This window comes from Vigna unguiculata, chromosome 8 (assembly GCF_037176805.1).
Source record: "Vigna unguiculata cultivar grain cowpea cultivar isolate G323 ecotype 2 chromosome 8, ASM3717680v1, whole genome shotgun sequence".
Lineage (NCBI taxonomy): Eukaryota > Viridiplantae > Streptophyta > Magnoliopsida > Fabales > Fabaceae > Vigna > Vigna unguiculata.
In genome coordinates this window covers 31,794,500-31,813,294 of record NC_140799.1, presented here as the reverse complement: position 1 = coordinate 31,813,294, position 18,795 = coordinate 31,794,500, and the positions used below count along the sequence as shown (strand labels likewise).

Genomic DNA, 18,795 nt, shown 5'->3' with positions numbered 1-18,795 from the left:
ATTTATTTAAATTTTAAAAAAATAGTTATTAAAAAGGACAAAATGATAAAATAATGATTTTAATTTATAAAAGAATTAAATTTAAATTAATAGTCATTTAAAAAGTAAAAAAATGGAAATCTAATTATTTTAGTTTAAAACAATGTTTATTTGAAGATTAAAATTAAAAAACTAAAATATGTACATAAAAAAAGTTTATATAGAAGTATAGATATTAAAATTGTTTCACCTACCGTGATAGCAGCCACACCTATTATAGATAACCCACGATCATCCATTTAAAACAAACTTAAGAATTGGATTTTTTTTATTTAATAATAAAATAATTTTATTTAAAATTTATATCTTGAGTTTTCAAATACAAAAATATTAATTAAATTATTGTAATTAATTTAATTTAATGTTTCTTTTTCTAATAGACAGTGGAATAAATTCATTTAATATTTATTAAGACATTGTTTATTTTAAATAAGTTTGTATTAATTTTAGTTTTGAAAAACTTTTTTAATGGTTATATATGCATTTAGAAAAAATATATTTTTTTATATAATTAAGAATTTTAATTGTTTATAATTTTTCAATCATATAATTTTCTTTAAGATATTTAACTTTTAAAATAAATCTAATATATTAAGATCCAACAAATTTTCATGTTTTAAATATTTTACGATGTTTAAGCATTTTTCTTTCAATACATATAAGTTAGTGACTTTAATTTTTTCCACACTAAATAAAAAATAAAAATATTTTCAAATATTTTAAATTTTCAAATCTACTATTTTATGATTTTATTATCAACGTTTTATCAAATTATTTCTTTATATGACAAATATATTTTTCATGAAACTTAAGCTCTATATCCATATCAAAACTAATTTCCTTTGTAGAAATCAATGCATGATCAAATTCATTTTCTTTGTATCTTCAAAACAATAATACAAAATCTTTTAATTGTTCAATAATTTCATCAATGCACATATATTTTGATTATAAATTGAGTTAACTACGAATAAAATATCATACCAAAAATTCAAAGTTTTCTAATTCATAAATTGCTAAGCAATCAACTTCACTTTTTATTTTAGGATAATCACTAGCTTGAGCTAATTCAAATAAAACATATCTTATTTATGAAGTTTGAAATCTTACAGCTTTCACACTTTCAATATGGCTTTCTCAACGTGTTTGTGAAAACGATGTAAGAGTTAAGTTATGTATATGGTCTTGTAAAATTTTTCATCTTTTTGTAGAAGAAGAAAATAAAGTATATATTGTAAGCATAAACGCAGAATATGATCTTATTATTCATTCTGACATCTTCATGCACATAATCACACTTTTACGCACATAAACGCACATTTATGTACATAAACATAATATAAATCATAATATCGTACGAATCGTTGGGCCTACCCGACACATTTAGGTCTCTAAGCCCGCTTGACACCCTTAGGTCGCCAGGCCCGTGAGGGTCACTAAGCTTGTCTAGCCTGTCTGAGTCATCGGGCCTGTTTGGGTCATCGGGCCTGTTAGGGACGTTGGGCATGCCCGATCCATTTATGTTGTCGGGCAGCCTAATACGTCTCAATCGTGGGGCCCGTCTGACTAGTTTGGGTCGTCGGGCCTGCCCGACCTATTTTGGTAGTCAGGCCCACTCGACTTGTGTCGTTAGGCCTGTCTGACTCGTCTTGATCATCAGGTACATCAGTCCCACCTTGGTCGTCAAGTATGTTCTCTTGTCTTGGTCATCGGGCCCATCTGACCTGTCTTGGTCATTGGGCCAATCCGGTCCGTCTTTGTCATTAGGCCAATCTAGTTTGTCTTGGTCGTTGGGCCTATCCTGCCTGTCTTGGTCATCGAGCACATCTGATTCGTTTGTGTCGTCGGGCACATTTGGGACGTTAGGCTCGTCCAACCCATTTGTATTGTCAAGCTAGCCCGATACGTGTGGGTCATTGGGTCCGCCCCCCGCCTGCGTGGGTCGTCAGGCTTGCCCGACCTGTTTGGGTCATTGGGCTAGTCAAGTTCGTCTTAGTCGTCGGGCCCACCCGGCTCGTCTTGCTCATCGAGTTGTCTACCCAACTCATCGAGCCTACCTATGGACTGGGCCAAATTGGCAACTCTACCAAAGATGTCTAGAGTGTGAGGTTAAGTGAGAAGAATTTCAAATTCCACCTATTTTGAGGGTATATTAATTTCTACTAATTTAGCTAATTGAAATGCTTCAAAAAAATATTTTCATTTTAAATAATTTTTAATTTCTTTATCCAAACAAAGGATTTCATCACATATAAATATAAATTCTTCAAAAAAATGAATTGCTTCATTAAAATACTTTATCTAAACATACCATTAATTTCCTTAAGAACAGTCACTAGATTTTTTGTTACACCGTGTATGATAGTTACCCACCCTAGGTTTTTTGTTAGGAGTGTCTCTAGATGTTTTGGTTATTATGTCTTGCCATCCTAGGTCTTCACCAAGACAGTTTGTTGTCGTGTAAGGTATAATGTTAGATGTCATGGTTCTTCGCCAAGACGACCTCATGTCGTGCAAGATTTAGTAGCGTAATATGCTTCCTAGGTAGGGATGGCAATAGGTTGGGATGGGGACGGGTTTCCTATCTCATACCCATCCCTAAAGAAGAAATTCATCATCATACCCAAACCCAACAAGTATGAAGTATTTGTCTCATCCTCATCCCCATCGGGTAACAGATATACACTTGTACATGTGCTCGTACCTGTACCTATTTTCTTACTATTTTAATATAAATTAATTATTTTTTATAAAATGATTAAAAAAACTACAAAGAAAACATAATATTATAAAATATCCAATATCAAAAGGATGTATTCTCAATATCAAATATTTATAAATAAGTTATAGTTAATGTACATTTCAAATTAGAATACCAAATAAAATTTCATGAGATCAAAACATTTATTATATTTGCAAAGTGAATGAAAAAAAATGATAAAATTTAAAAATATTTTTAAAAGATTACAAAAAGAAAAAGTATTCAAATTTACAAATATTTTAAATGTTTATTTACTCAATTTCCTTAAATTCTACTAAAATCTCTATTTTATACACTAATAAAAATTATAATACACCACTTGAATCAAATCACACAAAGAACAAATATTAAACTAACAATAATTGAAACTTAGCGTAGACCTTTCATCTTTTGAACTTCGATATACGTTAGATGGTGATAAACCATATTCATAACAATTATATTAAATTATTATATTCTAGTAAATAATTTTTTTAGGTTAAATTATTCCTTTGGTCCCCATTTTCGTAGCAAAAATATCAATTTGGTCCCTTAACTTTTTTTATCCCAATTTGGTCCTTATTTTGGAAAATTTGATGCAATCAAGTCCTTTCCGTTAGTGGTGTAGTAACGGTGTTAAATGGAGTTCCACGTGTCAATTTATGAATTTTTTGAATTTTTATTATTTTGAATTTTTTTTAATTTTTAAAAAAATATAAATTTGCCACGTGTCAAGATGACATCATGCCACGTGGCCGTGAAAGTGCCACATGTCACAATTATGACAGGTGTCATTTTCTCATTCTCAATTTGGTCCCTGTATTTTAATTTTTTCTCAATTTAGTCCCAATTTTTGTAAAAATTATGCAATTTCGTTCCCTCCAAATTGAAACAAAAATTAACCTTTATATAAATGTTATACAAATATTTTTATTAAATTTGATTTTTTTATTCAAATTGATATTTTAATTATATATTTTCAACAAAACTAAGTTTATTTAAATTTGTTTCACATTCAATTTTACTTAAAATTATTTTCAAATTTTAAATTTTTTTTATTGTTACATAAATTAGTTAATTTTTCTTAAATTTATATAATTATTCTTTTTACACCAACTAAAACATTTGTATAGAAATTCTTGAATTTTACACATTTAAAACAATATTAAAGTATGATGTAATAAAATATCAATATAATTTATGATTTTTTTTTGTTATTAGCATTATTTTATATTAACAACTTTAAAACAATTTTAAATAAAGTTTAATGTAAAATATAAATTAAAATAAACTTAATCTTGTTAAAAATATTTACTTGAAATATCAATTTTGATATAAATATTTGTGCACATTTATATAGAAATTAAATTAGGTTTAAATTTGGAGAGGGACAAAATTGCACAATTTTTACAAAAATTATAACTAAATTGAGACAAAAATTAAAATACTGGGACCAAATTAAGAATAGAAAAATGACACCTGCCATAATAGTGACACATGGCACTATTAGTGCCACATGGCATGATGTCAACTTGACACGTGGCAATTTTTTATTTTTTTAAAAAAAATAAATAAAAAATAATAAAAATTTAAAAAAAAATTCAAAAAATTCAGAAATTGACACGTGGAACCCTATTTAACACTGTTACTACACCACTGACGGAAAGGACTTGATTGCATCAAATTTTCCAAAATAGGGACCAAATTGAGATAAAAAAAATTGAGGGACCAAATTGATATTTTGTTACGAAAATGGGGACCAAATGAATAATTTAACCTTTATTTAATACAATTGTATGAACTTGAGTTTATTTAAACTTTATTTAAAATTTATGACAGTAGTGTATTTTATTTTATTTTATTTGAATTTATGATTAAATATTTATTTTTTAAATAATTTTGTAAATATCTGCGGGTACCCGTGGATATAAAAAAAATAGGCAGGTACCCGCATAACGGATACGATGACAGATATGGGTACGGGTACATGGTGAATATTTATCTAGCGGGTAGGGTACGAGGAAGCCACTACACGTACCTTACCCGCCCCGTTGACATCCCTAATTGTAATAATATAATTACATTTATGATAATGAGTTAGAAAATAAAAATAATTATATAAAAAACATCAAAACAAAGTTCTACATTACAAAAATAAATACAAATAAAAATATTAAAAAGAAGTCAAAATGTATGTCTTAGAAAAAGTTTGATACAACATTGCATGAAATTATACATAAGAAAATAAATGTATAATAAAAGGGTATGATATGATGAAAAATATCTTAGATATCTAAAAAAACTTTTTAGATATCAAATTAGTTGAACTGTTCACACATAATGAAAATTGTTTTAACAAAATAAAAATAGTTCTTCAAATGAAACAAAAATTAATAATAAGAGAATAAATTAGATAATTTTTTTATATTACCTAGTGAATAAAATGTTTATGGTATTAAACATTAATTATAAACATTAAAATTAAGAGTTAAAGATTTTAAAGTGAAAAAAATAAACATTTAATAAAAATATTAAAAAGGAATAGAAATATTCAAATATAAAATATAAAAAAATTTAAATTACATACCTCATTTGATTATAACTACATAAAGATTCTAATAAGAGCGAAGAGTGAAAGTATTCTGTGAATTTATTTCATGATAAGTCATACAAATTGAAAAAACAGAAAAGTTTATAGCTAAAAGAAGAAAAAGTTATAAAATTAAAGACTAAAAATAATTTATATATATATATATATATATATATATATATATATATATATATATATATATATATATATATATATATATCAAATTATTTAAGATGAATATTAAGATGTGCATAAATTATATGAACATGTTTAAATAATATTCATATAAATAAATTTATTTGTCATTCCTAATCTTATATCTTTGCCGAAGTGACTCCTGCCGAGTAAGAATTAGTAGATGTGATACGCATTTTGGGTTTTACTAAGACGATCTTCCGCCGAGTAAGGATTAATAGATATGATACACATCCTAGATTTTTCAAGAATGACCTCCTACTGAGCAGAAATTAGTAAATATAATATATGTCCCGGGTCTTTACCAAGACGACCTCCAAACATTCTGGTATGATATTTAGTCGACAGTAGTTTTTCCATGGTCGTGTTGGGCCGATACTAAGTGTGTTGAAGTTTTTTTTGTCATTCTTCGTTGTAAACTCTGTAATCCCACCAGAGAAAAATTAAAAATCTACCACCAAATATAACTTAAATGTATAAATTAATTAATTAAAAATGCTAAACTGAGTCTCCGTACATAACCAACCTTTACTTTCTAAATGTAACATATTTAAATTTAAATTCTTACATAGTTCCTAAACGTAACCTATTTAAATTCATAATTTTATAATGAGTTTTGTCTACATATTACACTTTTTCAACTTCAAAGTAAATATATATATATATATATATATATATATATATATATATATATTTTAATATTATAAGTGTATTTGTAACGTTCCATTTAAATAAATAAACTTACTTCAATGACACGTCACACAAAATAATAATAAGAGCAGATATGTGGAGTAGGGACTCACTCCCTAAAAATATCCAAAAGTTATAAAAAAGAAATCGTAGGACATACCACGATGTCAAACAAGACAAAGTACAAGGTCTAAAATAACCAGAAACACAGTACATATCAAATAATACATGGGCTATAGCCCTAGCAAAAGACATAAAAAGAAAAGCCCAAGTCCAGTCGACTAAGCAGCGAAATCATCACCTCCCTGTTGGCCACGAGTGTTCCTCACATTTGCTCACATCAACAAGTTGATGATCATTGCAAAAGAGAGAACCGCACAACAGAACACACAACAAAACAAAAGGGTAAGCTAGAGCCAAAAGTAGTTTTATCATGCAATCAGGTATACAATCATAGTCCAATATACATATATCATCCAAGCATGTTATGACCTTTCAATCAATACACTAAGACTCAACTCGACTCATCCAGATTACATATAATCTGGTCGGATTCAGCGGATGCTTGCACTTGTGGTGGATACCTCTGCTCACGCTCGAGCTATATCTTACAAGTGTTACAATGAATCAATCCCCACACACAAGGTTAACCCTTAATGAGTTTCAGACTTTCTGCTACTCTCACCACAGGAGTCAGTCCACTCTAAGTGAGACTAACTAACTGCTTAGAGTGTCAGGATTAGGGATGTCAAAAAATCTGTACCCGCGGGTATCCGCGGATAAAACCCGCAACGAGTAGAAAATGGATACCCGCTACCCGCGGGTATGGGTATTTTTGATACCTGTATGTTAACGGGGCGGGTACGGGTATCATAGTATCCGTACCCGTGGATACCCGTACCCGCTAAACTTTACCTTATATATATATATATATATATATATATATATATATATATATATATTAGTAAACAACATTATGAGTCTTCATCCAATAATGGTGGTCAGATTCTTACCCCACAAATGAGTAAATTACTTCCATATACTGTGGAGGTATTGATGTGTCTCTAAGACTGGTTATGGACCAACATGGAAGGTAATGAAATTAACACTTTTACTTAGATATTTTAATTAAGTGATTGCTAGAAATTTTTACTGAACTTCTTATGTTTTAAGGCTCTTCTAGATTAAAATTGGATAACATGAAACTTTATACAATGTTGCAAGAGGTGGACATTGATGAAGTTAGTAATTTTTTTAATATTTTATTCAAAAATAAACTACAATATAAATTGGTAGTGATTTTTTATTTGTTTGTTTGTCAAGAATCAATCGGAGAAATGGGACTTATTGATCTAAGCACTAATTATGGTTAAATATTTATTTTTTAAAATATTTTTGTAAATATCCGCGGATACCCGTGGATACCGACGGATATGAAAAAAATAGACGGGTACCCGTATAACGGATACCCGACGGATATGGGTACGGGTACGTGGCAAATATTTATCCAGCGGGTAGGGTGCGGGGGAGCTACTACCCGTACCCTACCCGCCCCGTTGACATCCCTAGTCAGGATGCAACCTTACCTTGAATCCTTAGCAGACCATATAGGTGGGGCACCACCATGGACACCCACTAACAGGGCCATGGAATTACGTCCCGACCACTGAAGCACGACCATGAAATCTCACCTAGAGATTTCAAGGATTTACACAATGACCACAAACCAATCATAATCAAACCAGAAATATTTATCATGCATATATAAATCACATGTGAAATTCATACCAACGCATCCTTCCCGGTGAATATAGAATTATTGCTCATAACAACACCATGTCAAGGTTCATCATTTATTATCCATGAATCCCTCCATATTTCATATCAACTCCATAACCAACTCATCATATTAAATTCATGAACAAATCCCATACATACACATCATGCCTCTCATGTTTTTAAACAGACCAAATCACTCAACAATATAGTAGTCATACAAGAGCAGCAAAGAAAACAGAACCTAGCGCATTCTCGCCCAGCCCCTCTCTCAGGCAAAAGAGTCTCACTCAGGCGAGAGAGTGTCTCACTCAGGCGAGCTCCCTTCGCCTAGGCGAGGGCTCGAAAAGAGGAACAGTGGCGCTGTCACGCACTCTCGCTTAGGCGAGACCTCCTCTCCTGAGCGAGACGTGCTTTCGCTCAAAGCTGGAGCTCGTCGCCTAAGCGACAGCTTGCGCAGGCAGAAATGGGCAAGTGCTGCTAATCTCGCTTAGGCGAGACAAGTCGCTTGGGCGAGAAATGCAGGACCCTCCATTGTTCACACACGCACAGACCAAACATTTTAATCGTACCAAACACATAGTACATATTCACAGCACCAAAACTTCTATCATGCATTCAAGATCACGAAAATGACAATAAAACTTATCAATAAAGTTTAAGACGTAAACCCTAACTTCCCTTACCTGGAAGTGTTGGCTAAGAGACTTCGACACCCGAACCGTGACGAACAGTAGCTCAAGCAGTAGCTTCGAGAGTTGGAAAACAGTGAAACAAGTTCAAAACGAGCTCACCAAGACTGACTCTAGTTGGAACCACGAAGAAAGAACTAAATGGAGACAAGGTATGAGTTGGAACATACTTACGTGAAGTGGAGATCTGGTTGGAGTTCACTTGAAGAGGACAAAGAGTGGAACCCTAGCAGAGGTTCTGTTTTAGGGAAAGAAAGGGCAAAGCGATTGTTTTTTTCTTAAATGAGAAGAGAGTGATGTGTTAGGGCAGACTTAGGGGTCTGGTTCCCCTTTGGGCCAGCCCTTAGACCCAACTTACATGGGGCAGCCCTTTAATTTAGAGTAGAAAGGAATAAGACATTTTAGTGGGCCTTACAATATTAATATTGTAAAAATAATTAATCTTAAAATTCAAAAAGTTTTGAGATAACAAAAATAGAATAAAAGATGGAATCTTAAAGATTTGTCTATTTAAATAATTTAAAATAATTTACTTTAAAATTTAGGAAACATAACTAGAAAATTTTATTAAAGACTATTATTCGATAAGATTAATAAAAACAAACAAAATATTTAAATTTAAAAAATCCAGAATTATAAATCAAAGTAAATCAAATATGTAACAATATTAATTTAAATAATTTAAAATGATATATATATTTTAATAAAATTTATAAAATTTTACTAAAATTTTCATTGACCATTATGTGATAAGATTGGTAAAGGCAAACAAAATATTTAAACTAAAAATATTTAAACTGAAAATTGATCAAAATATACCTAATAAATATTAGAATATAAATTTGCCTCTTTATTTAAATACTAGAATATAAATTGATGATCATTAAATGTTTAAAGATCATTATTTGATAAGATTAGTAAAAATAAATGGAATATTTAAATTGAATATATTAAAACTGAAAATTGATAAAAATATAACTTATAAATATTTCTCTTTAGTATTATTCTTACCGGGAGCCGATACGTAGACATTTGGACAGGTGACAAGATTTGAGTGGACGGGAGAATCTTGATGTATGCTCTTGAAGATGAGAATTAGGAATGTCAAAAAAATCCGTACCCATAGGTATCCGCAAATAAAATCTGCAACGGGTAAGAAACGGATATTAAAAATGGATACCGGCTACCCGCGGATACGAGTATTTTTGATACCCGCATGCTAACGGGGCGGGTATGGGTATCATAGTATCCGTACCCGTGGATACCCGTACCCACTAAACTTTAATTCATAAAAATATCCTCATATATATATATATATATATATATATATATATATGTATGTATGTATACTACTAAAAAACATTCTGAGTCTTCATTCAGTAATGGTGGTCAGATTCTTATCCCACATCGGAGTAGATTACTTCTAGATACTATGGAGACATTGATGTGTGTCCAAGACTAGTTATGGACCAACATGGAAGGTAATGAAATTAACACTTTTACTTATATATATATATATATATATATATATATATATATATATATATATATATATATATGTATATGTATACTACTAAAAAACATTATGAGTCTTCATTCAGTAATGGTGGTCGGATTCTTATCCCACGTAGATTACTTCTAGATACTCTGGAGGCATTGATGTGTGTCCAAGATTAGTTATGGACCAACATGGAAGGTAATGAAATTAACACTTTTACTTAGATATTTTAATCAAGTGATTGTTAGAAATTTTTAATGAACTTCTTATGTTTTCAGGCTCTTCTAGATTAAAATTGGACAACATGAAACTTTATAAAATGTTGCAAGATGTGGACATTGATGAAATTAGTAATTTCTTTAATATTTCATTCAAAAATAAACTACGATATAAATTGTTAGTGATTTTTTATTTGTTTGTTTTTCAAGAATCAATCGGAGAAGGTGGACTTGTTGATCCAAACACTAATTATGGTTAAATATTTATTTTTTAAAATATTTTTGTAAATAACAACGGGTACCCGTGGATATGAAAAAAATAGGCGGGTACCCGCATAACGGATACCCGACGGATATGGGTACGGGTACGGGGCGAATATTTATCCAGCGGGTAGGGTACGGGGGAACTACTACCCGTACCCTACCCGCCCCGTTGACATCCCTAATGGGAATACAAGGAAGATCCACCAGCAAAAGACTAGCCGAGACTTAGGTCAGTAAGAGAGGTTGAATCTTAAGTGAGAGAGAACGAGTATAAGAGAGTCTGTATTCTTTGATAATACTAGATGTATTTAAAGGGCATTTTGGGTCATGGATCTATGTGATAAAACATGTAATGTAATATAAAACAATATGAGTACAAATAACAACATACCTCAAATAAGCAATAATAAATAATAATGTGATACCTTATTTGATATACCAAATATCCTGTAAATATTTAATATCAAGGAGTATCAAGATGTAATCAAACTACCGAGATTTGTCATAATTATCATTAATATGTGAATATTTGCCCCAATAGATGTATCTTATAATATTATATTTTGTTATCTTTTTGGTGACGAGGCTAATTGGGCCTTATTGGGTTGGGTCGCATTACTTAACATCATCTATTAGGTCGAGTAGGTACATAAGTCTCCTTAGTCTTGGGAGTTTGATTGGTGTGTAAGGCGTGCTTGTTGCGGCACTGATTGGCTTCTTGGCTGAGCTATGGCTAGCTTTTGTAAGTTGTCTCGATGTGAGCTTCATCAAAGCCTTATCTCCAAGTTAAAGTATTAGGCTTTAAAGATTCGAGTTGTTGCATCATTGTTTGAATATTAGGAGTTCTGATAAGAGGGAGATTTTGATGGGAGAGAAAGGAGATCAATCACTTTACTCACCATTGAAAGGAAATTGTTTTTTATATGAGCTTATGCGTCATTCTTAAGTGTCTGAGATAGCTCTCGAATGACTTTTCATTCAAGCTTATGTGTTATTCTTAACGTCTCTGAAATAACTCTCCAATGCGTTATTAACTCTTAAGTAAGCACATATGTGGATTTACAGTTTACTCAATAAGGCAATCGATATAAATGGTTCCTGCTGAACTTTAAGTAAAATGGATATGTAATGTGCAAATCAGTGATGATTTCATAGTTATGAAGTCAATAGTAGGCACATATTTTCATTTGAAGTTTACTCAATAAATCAATCGGTCAATATCATCCATCCTCAACTATAACTACAAAAGGTAACTAATGTGCAAATCATAAACCATGAGTTCGTATATATTAAGTTTTAAGTAAGCAAATATGTGTTTATAGTTTACTACATAAGCTAACACCAATATGTGAACCAAATTGAGGATCAGAAACTATTTCGTGAGGACACTGGCTTAGGCTGTATCTGAGGGGTCCTTAAATGAAATTTAATAATTTTTAGGATATATAATAAAGTATTTTAAACACAATCTTATACATCCACAAACTTCTGAAATTTTACTTTCATAGTGATATGCAAAGCGCCAAACCCAACTGGGTTACACAAATTCAATACACTAACTTAATTATAAGACTTAATGAAGAAAAGATGTGGGTGGAAGCATTTCACAAACAACAACAACCAAAATAACAACACAAAAGGTTAACTCCAACCTAAACAACCCACACTTCAAATAAGAACCCATCTACAATCTTTCTTTTTACGGACATAATCATCATAACCAATATGAAAAAATAAATAAAATTTACCACTATGAAGCTTTCGAAGAAACGAGCTCGATTACATTCCACAACAAAGACCAAAGCCAATGTCTAAAACCACTAGTGTGACCATGCTCTTACACACTACAACAAAAATTGCTCATTTCCACACAAATGGATATGGAGACCGAACCAACAAACCTTTCATGTACAATGAAAAAAACTATACCTTTGTGACGAAGAAAAAGAAGGGTTTTTACATTAATATGGATCGAAGAAGGAAAACAGAGTTGGACGACGAAGATCATGAATTGAGGACTACGAAGAAGCTATTCTCAACTTCAATAATGTGCACTCACGTTTTCGAGCTCTCTGCCGCTTTCTTTCAAAGAATGCACATGTAAAAATTAAAAAAAAAAAAGAAGATAAAGATACTTAATCAGGTACCACGTAAAATTGTGAGAAAAATTATCGATATCTATATCTTAAAATAAATATCTGTATTTTAAAATATGATTATCTTAATATCATTAGTAATACCGACGAAATTTTCAATATTTAAGACACTGGTTTAGAATATGCCGAAGATATTCAGGGAATAACAGTGTAAGTGTACAGTATTAACTGTCAACCGTTAGATTGCAATAATAAAAGAAGCTGTCACAAAAAATGAAAGAAGTTATTAAAATAATAAAAGAAAAGAAAGTAAGATTTTGCACTTCGTCTTCCTACTCACTCGTCAAACTCTTCACGCTTCCTCTGCTTTTCGTTTCTGGCTTGCAGTTGAAACACTCTCTTCTCGCATCACGTGATTCTTCTTCTGGTACGTCAAATGACGACGGTGTCGTTTTCATCGTTTTCGTTACTCTTTTATCGATTTGATTTGTATTCCTTCAATCCAACTTCGTTTGTTGCTTGCACCAGAAATTTTGCGCTACTTTGTTCTAGGAAATGTTCCTCAGTCGGATAGAAAAAGCTTGTTAAAGACGTTAATGACATGTGTGTCGAGAATAATTTTATTAGCTACTGTTTGATTCGGATTCCAAATTCCAAAATTCTAGTATTGGTTTCCGATTTTTGAGATCTCACGGAGCAGAACTAGATTCGGTTTTTAAGTTTATCCGTTTATACCGCAGCGATCCTTGAGCGTGAAGATTTTCAACAAACAATCCTCGTTAATTTATTATTTGTTATCATATTCTTTTACTGCGAAGAACGTTCTTAAAAGAGGCACCAGTGAGAAGTGTAGATCGCACGATTGAATCCTGTGAAGTAGGGATGGGGAGGAGGAACATACGTTTTTTAACATTTTTTAAAGGATTTATGATCATATATCGAGAATTTGGTTTTCGAAGAAGTTGATGGTATTATAATATTATGATATTATGTTTGGCCGACCTAACTTTTGTTTTTATTCTTTTACTATTAGAGATGTGGGTTCACCCTTTAAGTGGTCTTCAATTTGATCTCTCTTGCTTCCATTTTTTTTTTTAATTAAACAACAAAAATAAAGAATTCAACACTGATGGTCATTGTCGACGTTCTTGAAAGCCACCTGACATTCGTTGCATTATAGAGATGTAATAATCAAACCATATATTTTTCTTTAGCTAGAAAAGAACTTATGCTTTTTAAGTCCTTTTCCCCCTATATGCTGTTGTGTTAGCTTGCAACTTTTGGGAATTAAAAACTGTTTGCTGCGGCGTATCTTAGCTTTTCTTACAAAAGCTGACTATTCGGTTTGTCTGTTTAGGTTATCTTTTCTTTAAACATCACAAAGGCGTATAGCTTTGCATTTTATAAATCCGGCTTGGTGCCCTCTTTGGTAACTCTTTTTTGTTGTTTTCTTTTTTATGTAATTGCAGGTATGGATAATGCTGCAGGTCAAATTCTCTATCCTTTGCACCGATGCAAAACTGTTCACCTGGTTTGTTGCAATTTTATCCTTCAATCATATTTGTTTTTCTCAATATTTTTAAAATGAACTGGTGAAGGTACTGGCTTATGGTTTACTCGTTTATTTCATAAAAGGCTAGTAAGATCAATTCATACATGTACCGCATACATGCTTTATCTGTCAAAAAAAATTTTAAATAACTAAAAAATTTAAGACAAAGTTATTCAAATTAGTCATCCATTTTCAACGGGCTCTTCACTGAAGTTTCATTCCTTCTTTTTCCAAGTTATTCGAATCACTGACATTCACAGATTTCCCAGTGCAAGCAACTTACTCGTTCCAGTTTTTTATTGCTTTTCCTCTTTAATATATTGGGATCTTTCAAAAAGTAAGGATGAGTACATGGAATTCAGTTCATGCAGACTAAATTCCTTAAACTAGGTATTTCAGTCACAGATCTTAGAACATCTTCAATGAAAGAGTAATAGTCACAATCTTAAGTTTAAAGCATAGGTCTTATAAGAAATTCACATTGGAGGATTCTAATGTGACATGGGAAGGTCTTAAAGACCTTGAGAAATAAAAAAAAAATGCTTTTCACCATGGAAAGATTGTACATGTTTAAAGTGTAAATAAAATATTTTAAAAGTATAGGTCTTATAAAAGCTTTCAAAAAAAAGATTTTAAAACTGATGTGGTAAGAAGGGGCCAAAGTAAAGTAAAATAAGATCAAATGGTATGACTCTTAAACTGAAAATTACCATAGATGTTGTGCATGGTTTACTCTTCCTCTTGAGATAATTCATCATTTGGATCACTTTCTATGGCATTAATGTCTTGTAAACTTTTGTACACAGGTTAGACATGCTCAGGGAGTTCATAATGTTGCAGGAGAGAAGAACCATGATGAATACATGTCTTACGATTATTTTGATGCACACCTAACCCCTCTCGGTTGGAACCAGGTAGTTGCTAGGCAGATTTATTTAACGTCATGTTTTCGAGTATTTCTGGTTGGTTTTAAAGTTACGCAGAATTCCTCTCAAAGTGATTTCCTATCAAAGAAACAATTAGTCAATAACAATGTTCTTTATCCACTTATTTCCTTCCCTGGTCAATTGTTGGTCGTTAAACGTCGCTTTGTGGCTCTGACAGGTTGATAATCTGCGAAAACATGTAAAGGCAACTGGACTTTCGAAAACTGTCGAACTTGTTGTGGTTTCCCCATTGTTAAGGTATAACTAAATTGTTATTTGGAATTTTCCTGTGATATGTATCACTTTGATTCTGTTATTTCTTTTATGGTCTTGTTGAAAATTTACATCTGAACAAGTGTGTAATATGAACCATGTCTGGCAATGATGTTTATTGGTAAGATAAGTTGAAAGAATGTGTGTTATCTATTGTTCTATATAAACATATTTATGAAATGTGTAAAAGGTCCTTCACAAAGCAGGGACGAGATATGTTACCATCAGACAACTGTGGATATAACACCAGAAATTAGCCAGAATGACAGAATATTAGGACATAGTTTGTAAAAACGTAAATGTATTATTGGTTGGTCATGTATGAACAGGTTATTATGGTTTCTTCTGCAACCTGACTTGTAACAATAGAACATAAATATTGGGATAATTAGGGAAACTATCTGACATTAGTTTTTGAATTTCAACACATTGTGTCTGCCGGTCTGTTATATTGGTGCTTGTATATTTATTTCTGACTCATGTTACTGTAATGTCTTTCATGTTCTTCTTTCGTTTAAATCATGATCACAATATGAATTTTAGGAAGGGACTTCTAATATCTCTTTAAATTTAAGAGAAGTTGGAAACAATATCAGCCATATCTTTTATGTTTTATGTTTGGATTCTTTAGTTTAATTATTGATGTTGAGATAGAATTTGACCTAGTTGATACGATAAATTGATGGTATGTGTGAAGAAATCTTTTTTAAATGTCTTTCATTTAGTGAGAAAATAGAATCCTTATGTGTTTAGAGCTATTGTGAATTGAAATTGCTAATTATTACATTACAGGACCATGCAAACAGCAGTTGGAGTCTTTGGTGGTGAAGTATACACTGATGGGATTAGTGAACAACCTCTTATGGTGGAAAATGTCGGACAGAGTGATCATCTTGCAGTTTCTAGTCTGAACTGCCCTCCATTTATAGCGGTGGAGCTTTGCCGAGAGCAAATAGTATGTTACTATGCAATGAGGATTATAAATAAATGCTACACAACATGATAAGTACTGTCTTGCTTTGCAGTTTGGGTGATTGAATAAACTGATTTACATAAATCATTCCCTAGGGTTCCTAAAATTAAAAAAATACAGATAAACCACCTGAGTTTACAATTTGGCTACTAGACCATTGACCGTCATCTCGAGCTTTAACACTGCTCAAGGAAAATGATGAACATTGTGTCTTCCAGTCTCATCTTTTCGAGCATTTTCTGTGTGTTCCTTTACTGAATAACTTCAAATCATTATATAAGCTTTCCGAGAGTTTAAAACGGCCCCAAAAAGTTATACTTGGTTCAAATATTGCCCAGTTATGTTTGTTCTTATGTTACGTCTGATTATGACATCTCCAACAAGGTCTCCTGAATTCTTAAACTGTTCAAAGTTGGTTGGTTTATTGTAGTATGTAGTGAATATGGCTTCTTTGAATTATTTTATAATCTGCTGTTTGCACTGTATAAACTTTTTGAATAGCCGTTTCATTAAACAATTAGTAGAGGTTACTTATTTCTGTGTATATATGTATGTGGCCAATGAACTTGTAACTAGCGACAAGATTTAATTAAGACGAGGAGGGAAAAAAAATTGAAATACCTCCCTCGTATCGTTTTAAATTCATTCGCTATACAAATAATGCTTTATTTTTGTAATACAGGGAGTTCATCCTTGTGATAAGAGAAGAGCCATCAGCGAGTACCGGAATATGTTTCCAGCAATTGATTTTTCACTTGTAAGTGTTTCTTTTAACAATCAAGTTTGTTCTGATGCACACTGGTTGCCAAAAGATAAATAGAAGAACATGGTTGAACAAAATTCATGCTTAATGTGAAATATGTTTAGATTGAGAGTGAGGAAGACATTTTGTGGAAACCCGACGTCAGAGAGAAGGTAGAAGCAGTTTCGGCTAGGGGCCTGAAGTTTTTGGAATGGTAAGCGGGATTAAATAATTTTATGCATGTTTCTTGTCAATCACTATGCATATTTAACAGAAAGATTAATCTTGCTGAACAAAAAGGTAGGCATAGAACAAAGAGGCACGAGCAAACACAAATTAAGCTTCTTTCATATTTGCATAATTTAAATTCAAAAAGAAAGATGTATTGGTTTGGATGACTTCGAGTGTTTGCTGAGATTTTTGCCTTGTTTTTTTTGCATTGCATCTGAAACACTTGTTTGCAGTTTCTGTGGCCTCATATTTAGATTTTAAAGAATGTGAGAATGTGACTTAGAAATGAGGTCAAAATCTACATTTTAGATGGTTCTCACATTCTTACCTTTTCTCTCCCAGCTTGAATATGTTTTACACAATTATTTGTTGCAAGTGTCATCTAGCAGCAGAAGTGTTACAGCCAAAAGATCTGACATCTTTTTTTGGTTCAGGTTGTGGACACGTAACGAGAAGGAGATAGCAGTTGTTACCCACAGCAGTTTTCTGTTTAATACCCTTCGTGCTTTTGGAAAAGATTGTCACCCGAATATAAAGAGTGAAATATGCAAACAGTAAGTATTTCCCTTAACTAATCGATAATGGTTGGATAATAAAAAATAAAGTATGTTTTGAAAAGGTCTCCTGAACACTAAGAATCAATTATAATCATTCAAGAATATGGTAACCTTAACTAATTGTTTGTAAGCCCTACAAGTGTTCGACTTTCATTAGACTGATTGACAATTCTGTTTTACAGCTTTACAAATTGTGAGCTGCGTTCAATGGTCATCATTGATAGAGGGTGAGCATTTTACTTTCACAACACAACTTCTATTCAATCTTACGCACAAAATTCATTTGAGTATTTATACCTGCAGTATGATTGGATCAAGTGAATCAACTACTAACTATCCTGGCAAGATTCCTCGTGGCCCTGATGTTCCCAGTGAAGCTGCAGACTAGAAACATTCTGGGATTAGGCGGAACAAACCTAGCTCCTATTTGTCATCATTAGTCCTCTACTGGAATTTTCATTAGTATAATATGATTCCTTCTTACTTGCATTTACTAGCAAGGATTCAATTTTTTGTTTCACCGGAACAAACTCAATCATAGGATCATTTTCAAAATTCCTTTTTCGGGGCATTGTTATTGTTTTGTTTTTAATGTACGAATCAAGTGACATTATTCAAGGGATTGATTGCTAGATTCTTAGATGACTAAGATGAAGGTATTAACTTGGTTTAGTATTATGGAACATAAGAAAGTATGTGTATCCTTATTTGTATGAACAAGACGTGCAGATTATTTGTGTGTA

The 18,795-nt window shown here is 31.8% G+C and overlaps 1 protein-coding gene across 1 annotated transcript; it reads left to right on the top strand.

Moving 5' to 3' along the window:
• Positions 1 to 13,068: 13,068 nt before the first annotated feature.
• Positions 13,069 to 18,795, top strand: LOC114193173 (phosphoglycerate mutase-like protein 1). The gene is made up of 10 exons (XM_028082884.2): positions 13,069 to 13,225; positions 14,268 to 14,329; positions 15,157 to 15,264; positions 15,455 to 15,534; positions 16,342 to 16,504; positions 17,205 to 17,279; positions 17,390 to 17,478; positions 17,930 to 18,049; positions 18,235 to 18,279; positions 18,356 to 18,795. The coding sequence occupies exons 1-10, from the start codon at positions 13,072 to 13,074 to the stop codon at positions 18,438 to 18,440; spliced, it is 981 nt and encodes a 326-aa protein (XP_027938685.1). The 5' UTR covers positions 13,069 to 13,071; the 3' UTR covers positions 18,441 to 18,795.